Source organism: Gymnoscopelus braueri, assembly GCF_963280865.1.
Source record: "Gymnoscopelus braueri genome assembly, chromosome: 10".
In the NCBI taxonomy this organism is placed as follows: domain Eukaryota; kingdom Metazoa; phylum Chordata; class Actinopteri; order Myctophiformes; family Myctophidae; genus Gymnoscopelus; species Gymnoscopelus braueri.
This window is the reverse complement of record NC_137611.1, coordinates 34459785-34483365: the sequence shown is the minus strand read 5'-3', so window position 1 is coordinate 34483365 and position 23581 is coordinate 34459785. Positions and strand designations below refer to the sequence as shown.

Genomic DNA, 23581 nt, shown 5'->3' with positions numbered 1-23581 from the left:
AGCCAATAATTTGATGACCGGGTCATCGGTCAATAGGAAACTCAATGGAGACGCTTAAGAGTCTTGCTTTGAGAGCGACTCCGCCGGTCATCAAATTATTGGCTTAGGAATGCGACAAAAACTAAAAAGACCCCATGAATTCAAGGCTTCATGGGGTGTTCATGGTGGGAAGCCTTTGGACATAAAAATGCTTAATGCCCCCAAAAAACTCAACGTGGCTCAACAGAGGACAGCATTCCCTGTACTTTGTATTTGCACTCATGCACCACCAAATGCAATGTCTACAGTATGTACAATATCTGTAATATCGAACCTGTAACATAACCCATATTTCTAACATGTCTGTGCAACAGATGATACATGACTTGTCTCATGTCTGCATACTATGCGTCCATATGTGCAATTTTGTTGGACATATGTGCAAACGTACAGTAACAAATACCCTAACAATACAGTTCACACTGCTCACTGGGTCTGGGTTTAGACTTTTTTTCCTGCTATCTGTTGTACAGTATTTATTTTTATCTGAGAACAATGCACCTATCAAAACCAATAAACAGGTTTGATTTGATTAGTGATTCAGTGCTAGAGTAGGCTAATGGTAATCCATCCAGCCCTCATACCCTAGTAATGTTTCAAATGAACCATGAATAAAGAAAAGCAAGTCTCTTTGAATGCTCATCCCACAAAACAAAGTCCAAGATGTACAAGACTATCAAAGTAAAAAAAACTAAAACATTTACTTAACCCAGAACGTAAACCAGAAGGAAGAAGAATCTCCAGATGATTGAAAAACTAGAAGTGGAATTAAAGCAACAGAGACAAGGGGGGCATCAGATTTACAATCATTTAATTAATGTCAAATGTAGTTTACAAACGGGAAGGACATGTACCATTTCCAAGAATATACAAGACACAAATTAGTTTGGACACAATCAACTTGTGCAATTTGTCATCTTTGGGGCAGGTTCAAATATTTGTTACTGCAGGGAGGAATCACAATGTGAGGGTGTACACGAGAGAAGTCCCAGAAAGAGATTTTGTTTTTCTTTTGCTATCCATGACAGAACATTAACACAGGGTATTATTGCATCCTGTTTGGCCTATCTTTACATGTTCCTAAATGATTAAACTAAAAGCAGAGGGTTTTTTACTTTATCGTATGAAGAGTCGTATGCTTAAAATAGATCTACAAGCTCTGCGACATGTTGAGAGATTGTAGATCTGCCATTCTCTGCTTGCGACACCGTCGGCTGAAGAATAACGAATCTAAACGACAAATCTAAACCAATCGAAACGATTCCTCCCGAAAAAGTTCAATAATTTGTATACTTAGGTTTTGGCTGGCAGTTTGAGAACCGCTTCCTAGAATCTCATCTCCCTTCTCTTTTATAACAAAGTTGAGCGATTAGCAGACTTAAAGATGACAAAAGGAAACCACTACTTGCACCAAGATGACAGAGTAAACAAAGCAAAATAAATATCCAGATCTTTTTGCATTAAGGCCATCTGTCTTTTCTTCTCGTCAGTGAATGCAGGAACATTTTTCTGGAAAAGTTTCTATTTGGACCCTTGTGAACAGGACCAGTCGTGGTGTTTGAGAAACTTTATTTTATTGATTTTTTTTCTTCTTAATCATTTCTTACAACAATACAGACATCACAGAATACATAGTTTTACAAACACAAAGCCACACCACCACCTTGGTTGCTGCTGCTGTAGAGGGCAGAGGACAACATCATGTGACCGAGGGGGGGGCAGAGGGGGGCGAGACGACGCTTTTTGCAGCGTAGCAGGATCATTTTGAAAAGGTATTCTTTTGAGACAGGTAGGTGAGTGTGTGTGTGGTGGGAGGGGGCAAGAGGGGGGGGGGGGTCAAACTGAAAATAAGAAGTATTTTCTGTCCAAGCTTGTTGTTATTCCAAACGGATGAGAACGTAGGAGGTTAGCATTGCTCCTGAGTAAAAGAAAAAATGGCAACGCAGTCGGACAGCGTCATGATTAAATGGTCATTCAACACCAATTGCTCAGTGCTTGTTTAAACCAAGGGCAATAAGAATTTCCATAATTCCCAAGGAAATTACAAAATTAAAAACTAAAAATACCTCCTTGCTTTATTCTCAAATCTACAGCTTTTCAGGGCACGCTGTAGTTCCTTGATGGAAAATAAATGAAAATGTACACCACCTAAACCTTTAACGTCTACTTTCGAGTAGTTTTTATTATTATTTCTTACGTTTTTTTTTCTTATCCTGTACAGTGAAATACAACTTCAACCTCGAAACATCAACATCTTGTTTTTAAAAAATACATAAGGCTTATTTTTTTTCCAGCCATTTTTTTTTCAAACAATCGTTCCCTTCAGCTTTCCCGAAACTCAACCTAAAAACAGGACTTTGATATTATATACTTTTGACTGTGTTTATGTCTGTGTGTATGGTGTGTAATATGTGTGTGTGTGTGTGTGTGTGTGTATTTGTGTCACGCGTTATGTGAGCTCTATGTCATTTACACCCAACACTGTAAACATACATAGACTATATTACATGTGCTTGCACTGCATCTTGGGAGAAAAATTTGGTTGACTTCACTAGAACACCACAAAAAGAAGAAAGGAAGGAAGTTTTCAATTGAGGAGGAGAAGGAGGAGGAAGGAGTATTAAACTCCTTTAACGTGGTTGTTGAGGTCGTCGTCAGGTTTGGTTGAAAGCTCAGTTTTAGACTACCGTAGATGGGTCCTTTTCTCTCAACCAGGCCCACAGGCCGGCATCCAAACGGCAGCTTAAAGTTTAGCTGGGCTGCCCTGAACCACAGAGGACTTAATCTCCGCCCCCCCAAAAAACAAAAAACCTACTTTCAAGTCATTGGGACAGAGCCGACTGCCCAGCACCACCGAAACCTCAAAGTGGGAAGAAGTCCTGGGTTTCTGCTGCCATGAGTTCTCTCAGGGAACCAGCTCCTGCTGGTTGAAGCTACCAAGAGGTTTCACACCCAAGTGGCACGAGCCGACGTGAGGCTGACATCTGGGAGGTCACAGTGGAGGAGGGCAGGGCTGGCCTGCTAGGTGGGCTGGCTGGCACTTTTTTCATTGTTCATCTCATTATTAAGAGCTCCTTCAACCTCATTGCAACAAAGTGTCTCTAGGCATCATGTACGGCTGGCATCTACCAACCACCAGAGCCCTATATATTGTCTTTTTGAGGCGAACTCTACCAACTACCGACAGAAGCGGTAACAATTCTTTGATAGGCTGAATCAACATAAGCCGACTAATTGGACTGCAATTTTTAGGAAAAGTTCATCCCCCCAATGACTCTTTTTTTTTGTGGGAGGGGGTTGGCCAGGGAACTGATCAGTCAGTGAGTCATCCATGATATTCAGTCAGCCAAAATCAGCCATTCAACCAGCCAGTTTCAACCCTCAGAAAGAGCCAGTGGAGCTCTTGTTAAAGAGTCTTGTCTGTATGCTCTTCAGTTCAGAGGCAAGCCATACGGGAGGGAGAAAACGAAGAATGACATTGCCGGGAATTAGGGTAGGAAATGGGTGGACTCTGCGATGAAGCGTGGGGGTACATGGGGACGGGGGAGGACCGGTAGAGATGGAGAAAGGGAGGGCGTGTTCTTCACAGGTAGACGCGTCGCAGGTCTCCAGGCGAGGTGATGGTGTTACACTGTGGGCACAGCTTCTTGTTTCCCTGCATGGAGGAAGCAGGAGGACAATTAGAGAAGTTTTATACTTGGTTGCGCGCCAGTGCGCGACATCAGGTATTAGTTTGTTTTCAGCATACAAATCCTTATTTGAACACAGGATAGGCCTACAGCCTGAATATTCTAAAAGTAATTGAACCTATCCTATCCACAGCATTAGTGGTAAATGGAATCCCATGTTGCATGCTAGCTCTCTTCATTTTGATAATGTAATGTCTGGGGGAAAGCTGCAGGCGATAATATGGAATGGACAGATGAAGTGTGATGAGCTGCAGTTAGATAATGCAAAGCGTATAGGTGGTCTATGCAAATTCAACCTCTGGCTCGATTCGCAGTTCAAGCTGCAATTTATGAATCAATATTCCTTTCAAATAATAATAATTTTCCACTAAAAACTAATGCCGGCTCTCTGTATTGTTATCTTCAAAGAGGTCAGCACTTCATGGTCCAAACGGTAAGTCTTGTCCGTGTAAAACCAGGAGATGACAGTTGTATTGTAGCCTACTTGATAATCTATGCATAATCTGTAAATGTATAAAAAGGATCTCTTAGTTACACCAACATCGTTCTTGTAAAGTGGTTTTTACCATATACAAATACTAGGTGAAGCATTTCTAAAGATCGCTGCATCCATTTGGTGACAAGCCTACTGTTAAGTGGTCACTGTCTTTACAGGGCAAATCAATGCATTTAGATAGTTGTGTGACATGTTTATTGACTGACCCTGGTCTGTCCATGTAGGGACCTCTCTGTGGTATGTGGACACTTATGTCAGTCCACTGTCATGTATGTGGAAGGAGTGTAACTATGTGTGTGTAAACATGGGGGTGGGGGGGGGTGCATTCATGTGCCTGTCTCAGGCTCTACTTCCCCGAAATGAACACAAACACACACACTCCTGACACTGATGCGAAAGAATGACTAAATCCCATAACTTGAGTTCCTGCCAGCGTGCCAGGAAGACTGCTGGGCAGTACATGTGTGTGTGCATGTGAGCGTTTGCCACGTCAATTGGGTCGAGCCCTTTTGATCCCCAAAAAGAAGGCTATACATATTTTTTTTGCTGTAAGCCAAACAGTGAGTCGGGACCCATTGTTGGGTCACGGACCCATTTATATGGGTTGTGAGTAAATATCCCATTATTTTCTTTAATTATTATTTCAAACGATTTTCCAAACATAAAAAAATGTAATTCCATTTTTTTAAAACCATTTCATTAAAAAACTATATATGCATATTTTCCTTTTTTTAAGAAGTGGTGAATATAGCAGATCTATAAGGTTACAACTCTGAAAAATACCTCCTTGTATCGGAGGAGCAGAGGACAGCAGAGGAGGAACAGAGGGAGGGAGATCAAACTTCAGTTCGAGACCCAAAATTATGAAGCCCTATTTAAAAAATAGTGAAAATAGCCAATCAACAAGCTCACAACGCGTCACGGTTGTAAGCTTGTAGATTGGCTATTTTCACTTTCACTATGTGTAGATTGTGTATATTTATTTTTTCCATTTTTCCATTTCTTAAATTCTATTGAAAAATGTAACATTTTTATGTCCAAATATATATATATTTTTTGAAATAATTTAAAACAAAATTGTAGGAAACTTAAAAAACAAAGAATTTACTGAACCACCCTAAACCATTGTTTGGGAACTGAGGTAGAATGTGTGTGCATGGTTTGCGCTGTAGCGCACAAAGAGAAAAGGGTTCCACGCTCACATGCACAGGTCAGCTTACTTGTAGTTTGAACTGCATAGATTAGTTTGTGTGTGTGGGTGTAAGCACTGTCCTTGCTAGGTGCGTGTGCAATGTTATGTGTATGGTGTTGTGCATTGTGTGTGTGCCAGCTGCCTGGGCCTATTAAAGCAGTAAGGAGCAGGGCTGACGTTAACTAGATTCACAGGCATTTACTTTGATCAGCCGAGCCCTGCCTGTTTTATAGACGCCTCCAAGCTATGGCTTTAATGCCCCCTGCATATCGCGCACACACACACACACACACACACACACACACACACAATGTCCATATTTTAACCTTTTGTGATTTTTCGTAAATTAATACCCTACTCAAGTTGATCATACTACAGCGTCACACAAAACTATCAAAAGTACTATCAAAAGCTACTTTTACTAGTTTATACCCGACAGAGACGATATGCTAGTGAGTGGGTAAACAAATGTTCCATTCATCTTCAACCATCTCCAACTAATTTATCTTTCTCTTCATATTGTGCATGTATTGTGCGCGAGCATACACATTATGCTGCGCTCCATTATGTGAATTCTGCAGAAAAGGGGAGAAAAAAGGCAATCTCTACACAGGTAGAGACACGTAGAGTATGTATGGAGAGACCAGATAAAGAAAGGAGTGTAGAGAAACAAAATGGAGGGAAAAAAAAGAATAGAATGAGAAATGAGAGGGGAGGAGGAGACGACTGCCTTTCCCTACCAAGAACTAAAACACCAACCCTTTCCTCTGCAAATCTTTTAGTAAATTAATGCCCTACTACTTGATCGTACTACAGAGTCACATAAAAGCATCAAAAGTAGCAGATCTACAAGCTCGAAACGCGGCGCGAAGCGACGCGTTTTGAGCTTGAAAATCTGCTACTTTTGAATAATCCTGAAAATGACATTTCTGTCTGGTTTCAACCAGACAGCGACGATATTAGACTAATAACCAGTAACACTGCTGACACTGTGTGTGTGTGTTTGTGTGTGTTGTGCGCGTGTGCGTGCCCGAGAGAACAGGTTCTATGAGGAATAGTTCATCAAAGTTCCTATGTATTGAATTAGCTCCAGACAAACGGTATGAGATGAGTGTTTTTAATAACTACTATGCTTGTGGGCACCGACAGTGAGGTGTGTAGCAGGTGTTGTAGAGGTGTATGGTTAAATATCTCCCAGGGTCAAATATTTAACCATTCTGGCAAATTTCTCATGGACTACATTGTAAACATCACACAGTAGCAGTATTTTGTTGTATGACGAATAGCCACAATAGCTGATAAAACCACCTCACAATTAGGTTGAAAGTGGTTAAACTGAGCTAAACTCTTAACACTACGTTGATAATAAAAGTGACTGCTTGAGTAGGTTTAGTGGTACAGCATTTCTCTCGTCTTATTTTTGGCTTTTTAATCTGTGTTTATCAGTTTCCTCCCAGAGTGCAAACCAGAATGAAATTAGACTAATTCATTATTGAACTGCGCTGTGTGTGTGGCTACTGGCTACAACATTTAAATGCACTGTTGGGGAATACAATATTTAAATGCACAGTTGGGGAATATTAACAGCATTATTTTCCATATTATTCTTTTGATGAACTACTAGACGATGCCAAGTAGCTAGTTAGCTTAATAGGCTACTGTACTGCAGGGTGTTTACACTGTGGTCAACAAGAAAAATTGCCAGAAGTGGGAAAGAAGTACAGTACCAAAACAGCACTACAACAGTTAACATTAAATGGAAGGGGAAAGGGAAAGTATTTACTGGTCCCCGGGTGGAGGGGAAACCACTTTTCTACATTCACCCAGCAGATGGCTGCTCAGATGGGTGCACCGTTAAGAGGTTAAAGACAGAGTTATACTTATTATAAATGGAACCACTTATTATTTATAGTTATACTTGTGCACTGATGTCACGTGCCGAAAGTAGCCAATCTAAAAGTTCACCACGCATTGCAGCGCATTTCAGGCTACGTTTGGAGCGCAAAACCGGCACACGACAAAGTATATAAATAAAGCCTCGTCAAGTGTCTTGCTCAGGGACACTTTGACTGGGATTCTAACCAGCAACCCTCTGATTCCTAGACGGCCTCTCTCTACCCACTCAGCTACACCCCTCAAAGATGAAATGGTAATGCGGTGTGTGAGACCGATGGAAGAGGATACATATATTTATATTTGTGTGCGTGTTTCGTACCAGAGTCCTGAGCCAGCATTCTTCACAATGGACGTGCCAACACTGGATGGAGGTGAGAGGCATTGTGTAAGAGTCCTGAGAGAGAGAGAAAGAGAGAGAGAGAGAGGTAGGGGTGGAGGTGGAGGTAGAGGGAGGAACAGAAAAGCACAAAGAAAATTTACCACATCAGGTTCAGTGGACACAAGGCTGGACACACACAATCATTACACATCAAAACGGTCAACTTCCTGACTTCACAACAACGTCACCAAAGCACCAACGACAAGAACGACACGACGGCCAGCAGCCACAGTACCACTGAGCAAGGCAGCGAGAGGGGGGATATCAAACCGGCAACCTGTTGGATATACGTATTACGTACACACGCACAGACACAACGAGATGACACAACAGGCAAGGCAATGGGGCAGGCCAGGCACATCGAGGAGGAGGAGGAGGAGGGAAGGAGGCAGGCGGAAGGAAGGAAGGAAGGAAGGAAGTATAGATGGGGGGCGGGGGGGATGAGGGAGGGAGGTGAACATGTGCAGCTACATCACATGGTCACATGGTCTCTCTTCTGGTCACATAGAGAGAGAGAGAGAGCTGCGGTCCCATGAGGGTGGAGCGAGGGATGGAGGGAGTGCCTTACCCGCCGTAGGGGTTGTGGGAGGAGCCTCTTTATGCCGCTGCTGTAGCCGCCAATCACAACGCCCCTATACAGACAGTACAGACCGAGGGGGAGGGACTTAGGCTGCCTCTCTCCAACCCCATTGGCCGATGGCCGGGCCCCGGGCCATGCCCCAAGAAGGCTCTTGCTCTCAGCGCCTGATAGGGTGGCAGGCTTCCTCTGCGGAAGGGGGGGAGGAGGGGGGAGGGAGAGTAGGGGAGAAGGAGGGGGGGGGCGAAAGGTGGCAGCTAATCACAGAGGCGGGCTTTTCCTGGCGCATGTGAACACACACACAAGCTGTAATTATGTTCCGAAATACACATGTCCAGAAATATGCGTGCACACAAACACACACACACATACGTGTGAGTGTGTGCACGCATGGCTAGCAAACACAGACGTGTGAATTCCTGGCGCACAAACACGAATGGACGACCCAACATGCACTCAAAGCATGACCTACACTGACACAACGATTCCGTTGACGCACACACACACACATGGAAAAAAGATGATTGACAACTTTACTTTACTGACCTACTGTTTTCTTTTTTTGGTCTTTTATAGCTTGAATGCTACGGGTGAAGTCAGAACTACTGATCTAAACTGCATATCCAACTGTTTAGTTAACACGCCTTCAAGACCCTGCTATTGTTCACCAACTGTGGCCCTTCTGAGCATGATTAAACTGTTTTCGTGCAGTAGTTTGTCTCCTTTTCAAACTGTTGTGACTTCCTTGATGTCACTACAGCTTGAGGAAACGCATGGAATGAATGAGATGAAAACACTCTTCATTCACTCATTGATAAACACACAAGGCACATGAGGAAACGTAATTTAATTACATTTCAAGGTGTGATTACCAAGCACTAATATTAACAATAGAGTTGTTTAATTCATAGCCCACATTGTAGTACACATGTATGACTACAATACAGTGGAGTAGACAACTTAAACAAGTGAGTTTTCACTTCCTTGAGTGGCCAGTAGGTGGAGGTAGAGGTCCACTGATAAGACTGAAGTACAAGTGGGAGTTTGTCTCAGGACAACATGAACTAATTCAGCAAAGGCAGCCCAACAATCTTCTACCACTAATGGAAATTAAAACTATAGCCGGCCTTCTTGGATACTTGAGTGATGCTTAAGAAAAATGCACACCAACACTCATAATGATTTCCTCTCCTTTCAGCAGCTCTTTTATCTACAACAATTATATCCTGGATATAATTACTTAAATTACTCACACACTAACCCCAATGGTTCTCAAAGTGGGGTCCAGGGACCCTCAGGTTTTCCTTGAGGGGGTTCCAAATGGACCCTTAGACTAGAGGTCTGCAACTCTGAGAGTGTACAAATGAACCTTCACGGGTCCATTTGGTTCCATTTGTAAACTCTTGACTTATCAGGGTCCTTGAAATTAAACGTTTGAGAAACACTGCATTGATCCACAGCTGGTTTAAATAACCATACAGTAACAGCCTCATCCACTGAGGTTAAGCCACACCTGGTTTTAAGCAGGTTATCAACAGTTACCGGCCGTCCTGTCTGTTCACAAATGCTTTCCATTTCGCATGGTTTGCATAAGACCCCCTGACTAAATATACAGATTGATTTCAACTACTTTTTACAGCCAACAAACTCCCTATCTGTCTGTACTGCACAAGTGCACGTAACGAACACCCCCCCCCACCCCCCTGGTTAACTAGAATGACCCCACCCATTGCAGTGCTGTCAGAGGACGGTACCAGCCAGAGATGAGCGGTGACAAGGGAATGACAGACAGAGACAGATGGAATCTGGTAGCAGTGTGTTAATGTGTGTTCTTGTGTATATGTGTGTGTGTGTGTGCGTACGTGTGCATGAGAATGTGTGGGCAGTGTATATGCTTGCGCAGTTATGTGTATTCGCGTGCATGAGCTATAGTGTGTGTGTGTGTGTGTGTGTGTGTGTGTGTGTGTGTGTGTGTGTGTGTGTGTGTGTGTGTGTGTGTGAGAGAGAGATGAGGGACAGTGACAGATGAGCACAGCAGAGCAGGGTGTCCATGGGGCAGTGAGTGATCGATCGGCGTGCCTTGCCCTCCGTGTCACCTCGGGCTCCCAACAACCTTTAGGAAGCGCAGGCGTCGGTAATTACCCGTTCCTCACACACACACACCGAAAGACAGACACACACACACACACACACACACACACACACCCACCCACACTCGCAAGCTGCAGACACTGCGCTATCTTCCAGCTCTATGGATGAGAACATGGTTGTGTGTTACAAACTAAATGAGGGGACAATGTTTTTGATCCATTGGGGGTGGGAGGTAAGATGACCACATCTTAAGCACCCGATGAATCTGAAATATTGATGCACACCCATCGCTCAAGCGTGATGTCATCAATAATGACCATATGACCATTCTGTTTATTGATCAGCGGAGCCAATCAATTGTCAATACAAGCCGAGAGCTCCAGCCATGACACCGTCAGTGCAAGAGGTCACCACTTCACATGCTAAGACTTTATCATTATATTTTCAATAGTGCTAGGTAGGGAAATTAAATGATAATGGAAATGCATTAAGTAGAATTAAAGCTATTACGATAACTACCGGTACTGTTATTGTCCTAGAATATTGTAGTGCATCTGCTGTAGCAGGTTTTGTTTTATTCAGTTTGTGGAACAACTCAATGATACAACACGGTGCCTTCATCCCTGACAGACAACAAGACAAGGTGACAGGGAATGCCATGCAACAAGCACACAATGACACCATCACTGCCACCACTGACATACTGATAAGGCTTTGTCTGATGCACACACACACACATTAACTAAGGGCATAATAGAGCTTTAGTCACGGGCTGACATGCACATAATGTTTTTCTTCACATATTATGAGAAGTAAAAAAAACAAGAGCACTTGGCCTTTATTACAGATCAATTCATTCTTGTGACAATGACCAGCTCTTGTTGTTTAGAGTACATGATTGCCTTATAGGTGAATTCAACCTGAAGGTGATTTCCGGCTTTAAGAAGGGAACAAGGAGACATTTGACCATATTCACATGATTTAGAGGTGAGAAGCAATTAAGAGCAAAATGTCTGTTGTAGATACATGGTCAATGGTCTGCTCCAGGCATAACTTTGAATGTCGCTTGTGGCCATTTGGTCCATGTAATATAAACACAATAAGCGATCTTCAAGTACATTCATTTGAAATGGTCAAAGGAATTCATGGAATGCCAGAGGTTTACTGGAAGTAAAATACTGCTTAAGACCCAATCAGGTTTTCCAATGGGTCTGACAAGTGCCCAGTGAGCAGGCAGACAGACACACATTCAGACCGACACAATGTTGTTGTCTCGTCTAATTCTCACCATGCAGATGAGACACTTGTACCGGTCCCCTCTCAGGATCTGCTTCTCCAGCTCTCTGATCCGAGCCTTCAGTGCCTCCAGAGTGGTGGCCGTTGAGTCCTCTGTTACTCTGTCAGAGAGAGAGAGAGAGAGAGAGAGGGAGGGAGAGAGAGGGAAAGGTTAGTTTTGACGTTACAAGACATATTGATGGGTAAGGAGACAGTGTGTGGGAGTTGAGCAGGGCTGTAAAATTCCACACGGCAGTCCTTTACAAGGTATGGATTCCACAAGATGGAGAGATCTAAAGATATACGACTCCCCGGGTCCATGAGAGGAATTCTTAGAGCTGCGATATCAGGGATGGGATTCAGAATATCAGAGGAAATGGTAAAACCCCTTAGCGGAGGTCGTCCGATATGGATTTTTCAAGGCCAATCCCGATTACGATATTTTGGAGAACAGAAAGCCAGACAGGCTGAAATCAACCGAACTCTTAAAGCTTCTGATATCCATAATGAATTCAGTTAACTCTGTACCCTAAAAGGTAATCTTTGATACCACTGCTGTGCACATGCCTTTCATAGGTAGCCATGTGTAATACAGTAGTTTGCCCTATTTTTCATTTTTTCCCAAGCACTTTAAACCCTGGCGTACAGCACATATCAGGCAAACATTTAGCCAAAAAAGCGGATCTACAAGCTCACGACACGTTGTGAGCTTGTAGATTAGCTATTTTCAGTTAAGAGATTTGGTGTAGAGTATAAAAAAAGGTACATAATTATCTATTAAAAAAAGCAGCCGTTACCGATTCATTATGTACTGACATGGTAAAAATACTCTGACTATCATAACCCCTTATCGTTTCCAACAGTACAAAAGAGTGTTGGAGATCTTGGACTTTAACCTCAATCCACTGCCACAATCACTGAACATCGATCTAAATTAGATAAGGGCATGGTCGTAAGTGCCTGGAATGTAAACGCACTTGGTTGATTCTTTGTTATGTGTAGGCGTTTGATTCCCAAATGTTCTTCCATCCTTGCACATAAGAGCGTGATCGCCCAACGAGCATGACCATCACCATCATAAGAAATGACCTAATGTGCAGTACAGTATTCTATTCCACACCTCTACCTTGTTTCACCGTCAAGCTCTCTGTACTTCAATATATGGGATCATTTTAGCAGGCTCTCTGTGTTTGTTACACCGGATGACATTTCTCTAGCCGGCGCGGGCCTGTATCCTCAAAGGCCCCATCTCACATCGGATTTACAGCTTCACCCCATCCTCGCCCTCCTCCATACATCACTGCGGTCCCTCCCGCTGTACTCTTCATCTTTCTTTACCTCTTCATCTGTCCATCCATACCCCCTTCCTTATGTTCTCTTCATCTCTTTCTCCCCATTATCTCCATGCCTCGTTTCCCCCACGCCTGCACCTTTCGCACTTATCACTACTACTCTGCTTCACTTTTCTCTTTCGTTCATTCCTCTTAATTCCGCTCTTCCTCTATCCTTCCTGAGTCTTTCCATCCCTCCCTCCTTTCTTAAGCAGCTTCTGATTAATGTGCGGTGCGCTAGCATAAATGTGTGTTTAACACTGTCCGACAGCATATGAAGTGGCCATAACTAAATCAATATGGCCAATGCGCAGACCACAACGATTGCGATGACGGTGGAGCGGCGAGATGAGGCAGCTGATGTTTATTATGGCCGTCCGCTCGCTCCCTGGTAACAACGTAATAGTAGTGTGTGCGTGTGTGTTTATGGTGATGTGGTCATTTTCCAGCGACATAGCTAGCTGATCTATGGTATTGATCCGGAGGGTAAGGACAAGCAGAGTGTGTGTGTGTGTCTGCAAACTCTGAGTTTGAGGGCCGGGATCTCGGGAATGATTATTGGCTGTGTGTGTGCGTGTGCATATAAGGAGCTTGGACGCATGTGCTTTACTTCTTGAGCCCAAAACTGCAGGAGACAACACATTATTTACCCTTGCATGCTATACTAAATACTTGTCATGCTGTCCATTAAAATACATCAAATTCAATATAATACCCAGGCATACACCCATTTTAATACTCTCAGAGTTAAATGAACACTGAGGATGTTATAGTGTATAATGGTGTACCACAAGTATACCAGGGACCCCCCTCCCTGTAACCCCACTAGCATTTGGTTGTCTATAAAGTCCTGGTCTGTCTCCTAGCCTGACTCGCCATTCCATGGTCATAAACTGCTTTACCCTCTCCTCTTATTAGCGCATAGCTTGTAAAAAGCCATTTAGCCTTGATTAGCCTGCTAGCTTATAAAGGGCCAGCAGGACTTTAAGTTGACTGGACCGGCCTGAACTGGACTGGAGTTGTCCCTCAAACAAGTCAAGTCTCTCTCTCCGTCTCTCTCTCTTTTAAAAGCTACTATAAATCCCTCCGTCGCACACTCGGCCACAAAAACACCAGAGGCCGCAGGGGCTCTCCCCGACCTACAGAAAACCTGGTGACTCTTATAAAGATTGGCATTACTCTGCTTGCCTCGTGCCCCGTCTCGCTCCGGCAATGAATATTCATCTAGCATGGCTGATTTATAGAAAACCGCATTCTTACAACTTAGTTAATTCCCGGGCGCTATAAACAGACATGCTAATCTGTCTTTATGTGGCTGTGGTCATCGGAGAGAGGGAGGGCTGGGTGGAAGGCGGGGATGTAGAGAGGAGAGAGTGAACTGGACAGTTAATCACCATTAACCCAGGCGTCCCCATTTTGGGCAAATCTTCCAAATCTTAAAAGTTTGCTCTGAAGGGGTCTAGCCGTCGAGAACTGATCCAGTGTGTCCAGAACTAATCTTGCAAACCGCTGGACTGATTAGTGCCAAATGTCTTGTGCCAGTAGGCCACAGAATTACCACCCCCCCACAGAAATGTTTGACATAAAAACAAATTGTTTCATTTATTCTTCTAAAATAGCTAAAACAGCGGGTCTAAAAGTTCACAATGCATCGCAATGCGGCTATTTGCTGTACGATAAAGTATATAGGGCTTGAGTGGTTAAAATGAAAAACACAGCTAAAATTCTTAAGTATTGCCTCTATCTTCATCTTGTATGCGTTTCATCCTCTGGGCTAGCGTACAGGCTTCTCGCACTATTTCAGCCTGGGAGCCGGACTTAAGTGAATTTACCTTCACCCTGGGACATGGGTTCATTACAACCTACTGGCACGATGCTCACGTGGAACCCATGAAAAGAGACCCACAGCTGTCGCTGGGTTGTAATCTAGAATTTAAGATACGCTGCACCGGCTTGTTTTGGGAGGATACAGTTGCAAATAAATATGCTAGGTATAAAGAACAAAACATCAAGCTGTGACTTTTCATCCAAACTATCTCGCCATTTTACAACTCCCTACGCCCTGGATCTCAGGGAAGAGTAACAGTTTAGAACTGGATTTCATAAACCATGAGCTGGGCCACAAAACGGGTCGTAGGGCCTGGTTTCGGGGGGCGCCGGTCCCGACCAAGAAACACTAATACGTTTTCAGGAGTGCCGCTCCCTGGATGAGGATAAATGTCGGATTTGGTTTACGGGCTGAAGAAAGTTTAAGTGGTACTGCTTTGAAAATATATTTATATATACACAAAACCAACTAGTACAGCTGAAAAGCGGGCGCTGAGTTGTATGGTGGTATGAATCAAGGTATTGGTTGGTGGTGTTGAAGGAGCAACAACACTGCTATGGCACGGCACAGTAAAAGCTTGTCGGTGGGTATAAACTAAAGGCAGTAAATCAGAAAGCAAGTTACACATCCATCTGTGCACAATGCAGTGTTATGTGGATGGATGTGTAGTATAAAGGTGGTGTGACATCTCATAATCCCATCATCATAATCTGACTGTGTGTACAGTATGTGTGTGTGTGTGTGTGTGTGCGTGGACTGTGTTATATGTGTTGGTTCCTTGCGTGTGTGTGGTTTGTGAGCACAGTGGGACCACAGGACCACTCAAGGCCACAGTTTCAGTTACCATGGCTGGACTTGAGTCCGGTAACTGTACAGTATTGAAACTGTGGCCTTGAGCTCAAAGGCCCGCCGTAATAAAAAAATGAACGTACCTGGAAAGAAATATGACCGAGCATGGATACACTTAATTACTACGACACATGGCCTTTCTCTGTGGCTGTGTGTGTGTGGGCAGAGACAAAGAAAGACAAGAGATGAACCATATCGTCTCTGTCGGGTGGAAACCTGTCCAAAACTGTTACTTTTCAGGATTCAAATTCAAAAATAGCAAAAGTAGCAGATTTTATGCTTTTGTGTGACGCTGTAGTACGATCAAGAAGGGCATTCATTTATGAAAAAAAAAAAAAAGTTCAAAGATGGAGATGAGAGGTTTATGCCCGACAGCAACGATATGAAGCATAGGGTCTCTATTCTGGGGTGAACATTCGGCAGAAATGTTCGGCTCAGAGATTTGGTGTAGAACGGTGGTTTCTCAACCTTTTCTGTGACTACTTGAAAAGGTAAGAAAATCGTTAAAAATGCTGCCAGAGGCTGCAGCCTCCGACAGTGAAAACCCCTGGCAGTGAATGTGTTAAGTGGTCAGATGGGTGGGCCACGTGCATTTTCAGAGCAAAAGGGGAGTGGACCATGTAAAGGGGTTAAGAGGGAAAGAGAAAGAAAGAATGAAGGACCAGTAGAAGAGATAGTGACATAACATGGGGGGGGGGGGGTAACTGATGGCAGGGGTAGAGCAAACGAGACAGAGTGAGAAAGAGAGGGACAGACGGGGGCCGAGGGGAAGGAAGGGGGGATAGATAGTTCTTCCTCCTCTCCATTTAGCGCTCCGTCCGCGATGTGTGTGGGACCATTTCTCATTTCATTAGTGTGTGTCTGTGCGCGTCTGAAGACCTCCACCATCCATCTCAATCAGCCCTGTGTCTTAATCTACTGTCCACCTATATCGCCCTCACAAACGCATGTGTGCGCGCGCGCACACACACACACACACACACACACACACACACACACACACAAGCAGCTTACAATTTAAATCTAGATATATTTTCTTAGCTAAACTATATCGAAGACGAGCTATATTTCACATATATTTTTCTTTTCTTTTTTCCTCAGCCAAAGAGGTGTTTAGTGTTTAAGGAGGCCTGTCCCTGTCCACGCCTGCAGCCTGTTAACTGAGGCCTTAACTACACTGACACACCATGATAAAACATTTAAGTCACCATTGATTTCCCTTGCCTCCCCCAGATGTGTGTGCACAGGTCTCAGGGGTAGGGTGTGTGTGTGTGTGTGTGTGTGTGTGTGTGTGTGTGTGTGTGTGTGTCCACGCGCATATGCGTGCTTGTGTCTTTTAAGTGCCTGAGAGAAATTGAGACAGAATGGAAAGAAAGATGAGAAAGCGGAGGACATGGGGGAGAGAGAGCGAGAAAGAGCGAGACATGAGAAGGGCAAAGAATAAATGCTCAGAGTAAGAAATAAAAAGAGAGGAGGGGGGGGGGGCAGACAGACAGGAGGAGGGAGGGAGGGGGAGGGGTAGAACGTAGCGTCATCACTTCCAAATTGAGGACAGATTCAATTATTTGCAGGAGCCACATGGAAATCTCTCCGCATTGTTTCGGCTGGAGGACCAAATTTGGCGGCAATCACATTGGCGGCATTGGAGGGCCCATTTATCTTGTAGGGGAAAGAGAGACAGTGTGTGTGTGTGTGTGTCCCTGTGTGTGTGAGCTCATTTATCTTGCGGGGAATGAGCGGGGGAACGAGGACGCCCCTGGAGGCGACCAGATCATTACCCATCTGGGATCAGAGCGAGGGAGAGAGAGAAAGAGAGAGAGGAGAGAGAGATTTCACTAACGCTGCCCCATGCTAACACACACACACACACACACACACACACACACACACACAATGTATCAACATAACGAAAGGAGACAAATCTCATTTTCATTTGGGGCTGGAGGAGCAGGGAAGCATTTGTAGCGAGCCAGAGGATTGTGGTTCCACTGCAATCACCCAGCATCCAGTTGGCTCTCTTTACATGGATACTTAAGATTACAGCATGTTCTGTTCTGGATGGCCAGCAGTAAGCCTTTTAACGGAACATCACATTTATATTACCAATGTCCTGCTGTCTCATTGGATTTCTGGCCCTAACACCATTTTTAAGGCAGACAATGGGGAGCTTGTAATATTAATATTCACATTTATATAACATAATATTCACAATTATTTGGGATATATATTTTTGGGCGGTGAAACCGCCCCTATAAGTGAGATTTGGAAAAATGTACAAATATCTTGGGCAGTGAAACCGCCCCTGAAAGTGAGGTTTGGAAATTTGTACAATTATCCTGTGCTGTGATTGGCCAATCACAATCTATTCAGGACTGTGATTGGCCAGTGTCACATGACACATGTGCATAGCCCTATATAAGCAACCATAACTTAAAAAAACCCATAAATTTGTTTTTTTTAAGTTATGGTTTTGTCCATCATAAAGAGTGTTTCAATAAATGTATTTATCTTTTGTACATGATTGATCGACTCCATTCAGTATTGTGATTAGCTAGCAAGACACATGCTGTGATTGGCTAGTGATACATACTGTATGACGAAACTAATCTAAAACCACTGTGATGTAACACTAGTATATTACTTAGATACTGTCCATTTCGTGAGAACAGTAAAGTAGAAGTCAAAGATCACTATGGCTGAAATGAGAAAAGGGAAAACCGATATTGAGAAGAAAATAGAAAGTCTTCCTAGAAGTGGCTCTTTAAGATCAAAGCATATATCAGAAAAGGTTAAAGATGGAATTGTGACAAAGGATAGATCTGTCCAAGGTTACAGAAGAAGTTATATAACAATTTTTTTTTTAACCATTGTACATCGGAATATGACTTTCATAAAGAGTGTTTCAATAAATATATTTATAGTTATTTAGTTATATAGTTATTTATTTTTTGTACATCATTGGTTGACTCCATTCAGTATTGTGGTTAGCTAGGAAGACACCACCCACTTCACACAGGGTGTGATTTTTTTACTCTATTTGGGGCTCCCACTTTTGATGGTTATCCAACTATTTTGGTTAAGGGTATATCAAACTTGAGAAAATTGTTTTTCTAAGAATAAATCTGCGCAGAATGTTACAGTCTGTCTACTACCTGAGTTAGAGCAGAAAAACAATCACCACACATGAAAAACATTCAACTCAAACACTGGCTAGACAAGACAAAGCATTTCACAAAACATGGCTCTCTCACTCAATTGTGTGTGAGTAGAGCAGGTTGAGAAAGGCCCTTCTTCCTCCGACACGAACCAGCTGCTGATGATTCATACCACCAGCAGAGTGTGTGTGTGAGTGTGTGTGTGTGTTGAATCAATCTAAACTGTCAGGACACTGCCTCTCCACTTAGCCATGCTTACTCGTCTCTATCTTTTACACTCGCACACAAAAACACGGATTATCACACCACAGAGAACAAGTTAACAAATGCATCGCCTTGCTCAGCAAACACACACACACCGTGCTGTCCATGCAGCAGTGTTTCTGATCAATAAACTTCAAGCTGCTCTGCTTGTTCTCCAGTTATCCTCTGTGCTGATATTTAATATGGGCAACACACACACACACACACACACAGCTGATTGATTCATTTAAATGAAGCATTTACAGAGGGCAGCCCTCCCAACGGAAAGGGAGAAAGCCTGTGTGTGTGTGTGTGTGTGTGTGTGTACGCCCTAAGCTACTAGCAACACGGCCAACAGGACAATTATGTTCATATGACTCAAGCTACCAGCCATAATTACTATAACATAATACAATGAGAAACGTATCTCACAATTTATTCATCTTAATAGCAAGAGCCCCATTTGTAGTAAAATTCTACTGCGCTGTTTCTACACAGTAAAATCCTCCACGTTCATTTGATGTTAATGTCAATGTTAACACCGAGAGTTACAAATGGAACCAAATTTAGCTCAGGGCGTACACAAACGCGGGGTTCCATTTGGTTCCATTTGTACGCTCTCGGAGTTAAATGAACGCTGGGGATTTTATTGTGACTGTGAGGGAGTGAGGAACGGAGGGGAGGAGAGGAATGAAAAGCAAAGAGTGATGAATATTTTCATTGGGTATAATAAGAGGGACCTCAGCTTGGACAAGGGAAATCACTTACGCCCAAGAAGCAGGGATGAGGGGGTAACAGGCCGACCGGAGGAACGCAGACCCCGACTCGCCCAGACAAACTGTGTGTGTGTGTGTGTGTGTGTGTGTGTGTGTGTGTGTGTGTGTGTGTGTGTGTGTGTGTGTGTGTGTGTGTGTGTGTGTGTGTGTGTGTGTGTGTGTGTGTGTGTGTGTGTGTGTGTGTGTGTGAAGTAATAGCATGGGAGCAAAAGGACAGGGGAATATGCCAGACATGCAGAAGCAAGCAATCAACCAACCACCCTGCACCCCCCTCCTCTCGCTCACCCGTCCCTCTCTTTTCTCCTCTTGCACTCTCCGTCTCTCTCTCCTCACTTGCAATGAGCTGACCCCTATTACCCATGCAGGGGATGACGTGTGTGTGTGTGTGTGTGTGTGTGTGTGTGTGTGTGTGTGTGTGATTGTTTTCTTGTGGCAGAATATGGATGAGGAGATGGAAATGAGGGAATTAAGGAGCACTGGCCTTTCACTCACACTCTCTCTCTCACACACACACACACACACACACACACACACACACACACACACACACACACACACACACACACACACACACACACACACACACACACACACACACACACACACACACACACACACACACACACACACACACACACACACACACACACACACACACACGTATTCTAATCTACGGTGTGTGTGTGTGTGTGTGTGTGTGTGTGTGTGTGTGTGTGTGTGTGTGTGTGTGTGTGTGGCTTTCAACTTGATAACTGTGTTCAAACCCATGACTTCACATGGAATTCTCAAGTATACTGTGAGGTTGCAAGACTCAAGCCAACAATGATGAATGCACCAAATGTGACCGACTGCATATCCTTAATATATGGCTCCAATTTTACAATTTCAGAGTTATATTTACACTCTGAGTTGTGGACACCTCAGTGTTCATTTATCAATTTGTACACACACATTTTCTGTTTTTGTACACAAACTATGCTGTAGAGCAGTGGTTCTCAAACGTTTTGGGCCAAGAGTATGTCAAGGTTGGCCCTCGGCTAAATGCCAAAAAAAAAAAAAGGTTATCACCTATAACATCCTATCGGAACATCCACCTCTGACAACAACATGAGGCACTGCTCTGAAGGAAGTCAAGGACTTCAAATACCTGGGCTCATGGGTCAACTCATCCGAGCAAGATATTTAAGTGAGGAAGGCACTTGCATGGAGGGCCCTGAACGGCATGGCCAGTGTATGGAACTCCAACCTCCCCCGACAAATCAAACTCAGCTTATTCTATGCAACGGTAGAGTCTGTTCTCCTCTATGGCATGAATGCTGGACCCTGAAACCAACCCTGCAGAAGTCTCTAGACGGGTGCTACACCAGAATTCTGCGTGCAGTACTTAACATCAGCAAGAGTGAACATGCTACCAAGAATCTGTACGAAGAAATACCAAGGGTGAGCGAGAAAATAGCGTTTTGGTGAACTGAAAGAAATTCCAAATATTATCCATGGCACCCCTGGACTGGCGTTACGGCACCCACTTGGAGAAACCTTGCTGTGGAGCGATGTACGTGAGCATGTTCCAAGGTGCCTGCATGTAGGCCTCTGCCTTAACGTGTGTGTGTGTGTGTGTGTGTCTATTAAGGATTCCAAGCAAGATCTGTGCTCAGACAGAACGGGACTTCAGAGAAGATCAATACCTGGAGAGAACCTCCCTGTCGTCTCTCTCTGACACACACACACGTGCACGTACACACAATGTTAGAAAAAAGAGAATTTCACACAAAATGCATCATTTATGAGACTCCTAGAAGCGGCTCTCCCACAAGTGAGGAAACTCATCAGAAAGTCATAGAATTATGGCTGTGTGAGAGTGTGTGTGTGTGTGTGTGTGTGTGTGTGTGTGTGTGTGCAGTATTTTTGATTCTGGTCGTGGAGGGAGTCATTTTTGATCTCACTCTTTTTAACAACTAGATCACTGTGGGTGTGTGTGTGTGTGTGTGTGTGTGTGTGTGTGTGTGTGTGTGTGTGTGTGTGTGTGCATATTGTCACTGTCGGGTGGAAACCTCTTATGTCCAAGACGTACTTTTCAGGAAATGGGAAAAAAGACCCTCTAATTGTTTAGTCACAAGCTCTTGTTAATACTTTTCATTGGTTCAACACTAAAACCAACAGACAGACACAACCACTTTCAATTTCCTCTTTAAAAGAAATTTCTGGAAAAAAAAAAATATGCCGATTTACAAGCTCACATTGCATTGTGACTCGTTGTGAGCTTGTAGATCCGCTATTTCTGCTACTTTTATGTGACACTGTAATATGACGGGCATTTATTTACGGGGGGGGGGGGGGAGGGGCTGTTGAAAATGGACATACAAGGTTTCTGCCCGATAAGGTTGTGTGTGATGGTATCCGTGTAACCTACTTTTCAATCTCGCTGTTTTTACAGGTGCGTGGGGCGTTGCAGGACGAAGAGGAGGATGATGAAGGGGTGTTGGGGTCTGTCTTGCTGCACTCTCCGTTGCTGGTTGACGGCATCTCTGGAGGCACAAAACACACACCGGTTGACAATTCCATATATTATGGCACGGCAACTCTAACAACTGTCTAAGGAAGAACTGATGTGATCTCACATGACAAGAGTGTCAAGAGATTTTCAAGATTCGTGATGTGCCCTTTTTCTTTTGAGCTTTTCTAAGGCTAGTCGGACAGACTGGACAGTACAACCTGAGTGGTTATGATGTCTAATAATGGCTACTGAATATATACACTGAGATTTAAAAACTGAAGTGCACTATGATCCATCTATATGGTAGTAGCTTGGCAGAACATTTTGCACACACGGGCCTGTCACATGTAAAAACATTGTTTTTTGAAAAGCCTGCAAGGCTGTTATTTCCAGGATGCAACAAATTGGGCTTACGGCCGTTTTCTAATTTTAAATGCATCAAGGTTCAATCCGTGTTTGTTTTGGACTTTTGGAGTTATTTTGTTTTAAATGTGTGTGTCAGTGTTTATGTTAAACGTGTGTAGTGTCTTTGAGTTAAGTGTGTAATTTTACAATCCTCACCATCGTTGGACCATTTGGAGAATTCTGGTGTTATCCTGTTGGAAGGCATCCCACCACTGGAACACACACACACACACGTTAGGAGTGAGATATAAAATGTAAAATACAGCTAGAAGTTTGTCTAACTGCACTATTCTATAGGCTTATAACCTATAGTACATAAAAAATCGACCTTACTATATACCGTAGTAAAGTACATTTTAAGTATATAGCACAGAGTAACAAAAAATGTTATCATGACACTTTACATATGATTTCAGGATTCAAATGTAAAAATAGCAAAAGTAGCAGATCTGCTACTTTTGTGTGACGCTGTAATATGGCGTTAATTTACGAAAAAAACACACAAAGTTTTAATATGGAGACGGGAGGTTTCTGCCGACAGCAACCTAATAATAATGCATTGTGGTGTGTTGTTGCGTACTTGAGTACGGCTCCACGTAGTGCCTCCCTCTCCCGGGCCTCTCCCTGGTCCTCTCCGGCCCCTGAGCAGGGGATGATGTCGGCCTCTGTGTACTGGGCCTTGCCGTACTCCAGGGTGTCGTCACCGTCCACGTCCAGGTCGGCGTCGCTGTCTGCACCACTCTCCTTGGTTGTGCACATGGCAAAGCCTGTTCCTGAGAAGGGCGAAAGAGAGACAATTAAAAAAAAATATCCGCGGTTTCATATTGTGCATCCAAAAAGCTAAGAATAGGAAGGCAGATTAAACC

The 23581-nt window shown here is 43.6% G+C and overlaps 1 protein-coding gene across 1 annotated transcript in view; it reads right to left on the bottom strand.

The window, feature by feature from the left end:
* Nucleotides 1–833: 833 nt before the first annotated feature.
* rnf220a (ring finger protein 220a) overlaps nt 834–23581 on the bottom strand; it is a 146211-nt gene continuing 123463 nt past the window's right edge. The window contains 7 exon segments of the mRNA XM_080438998.1: nt 834–3694; nt 7632–7706; nt 8260–8457; nt 11648–11756; nt 22227–22341; nt 22872–22927; nt 23296–23488. Coding sequence (XP_080295124.1) covers nt 3623–3694; nt 7632–7706; nt 8260–8457; nt 11648–11756; nt 22227–22341; nt 22872–22927; nt 23296–23488 — 818 coding nt within the window. The 3' untranslated portion in view covers nt 834–3622.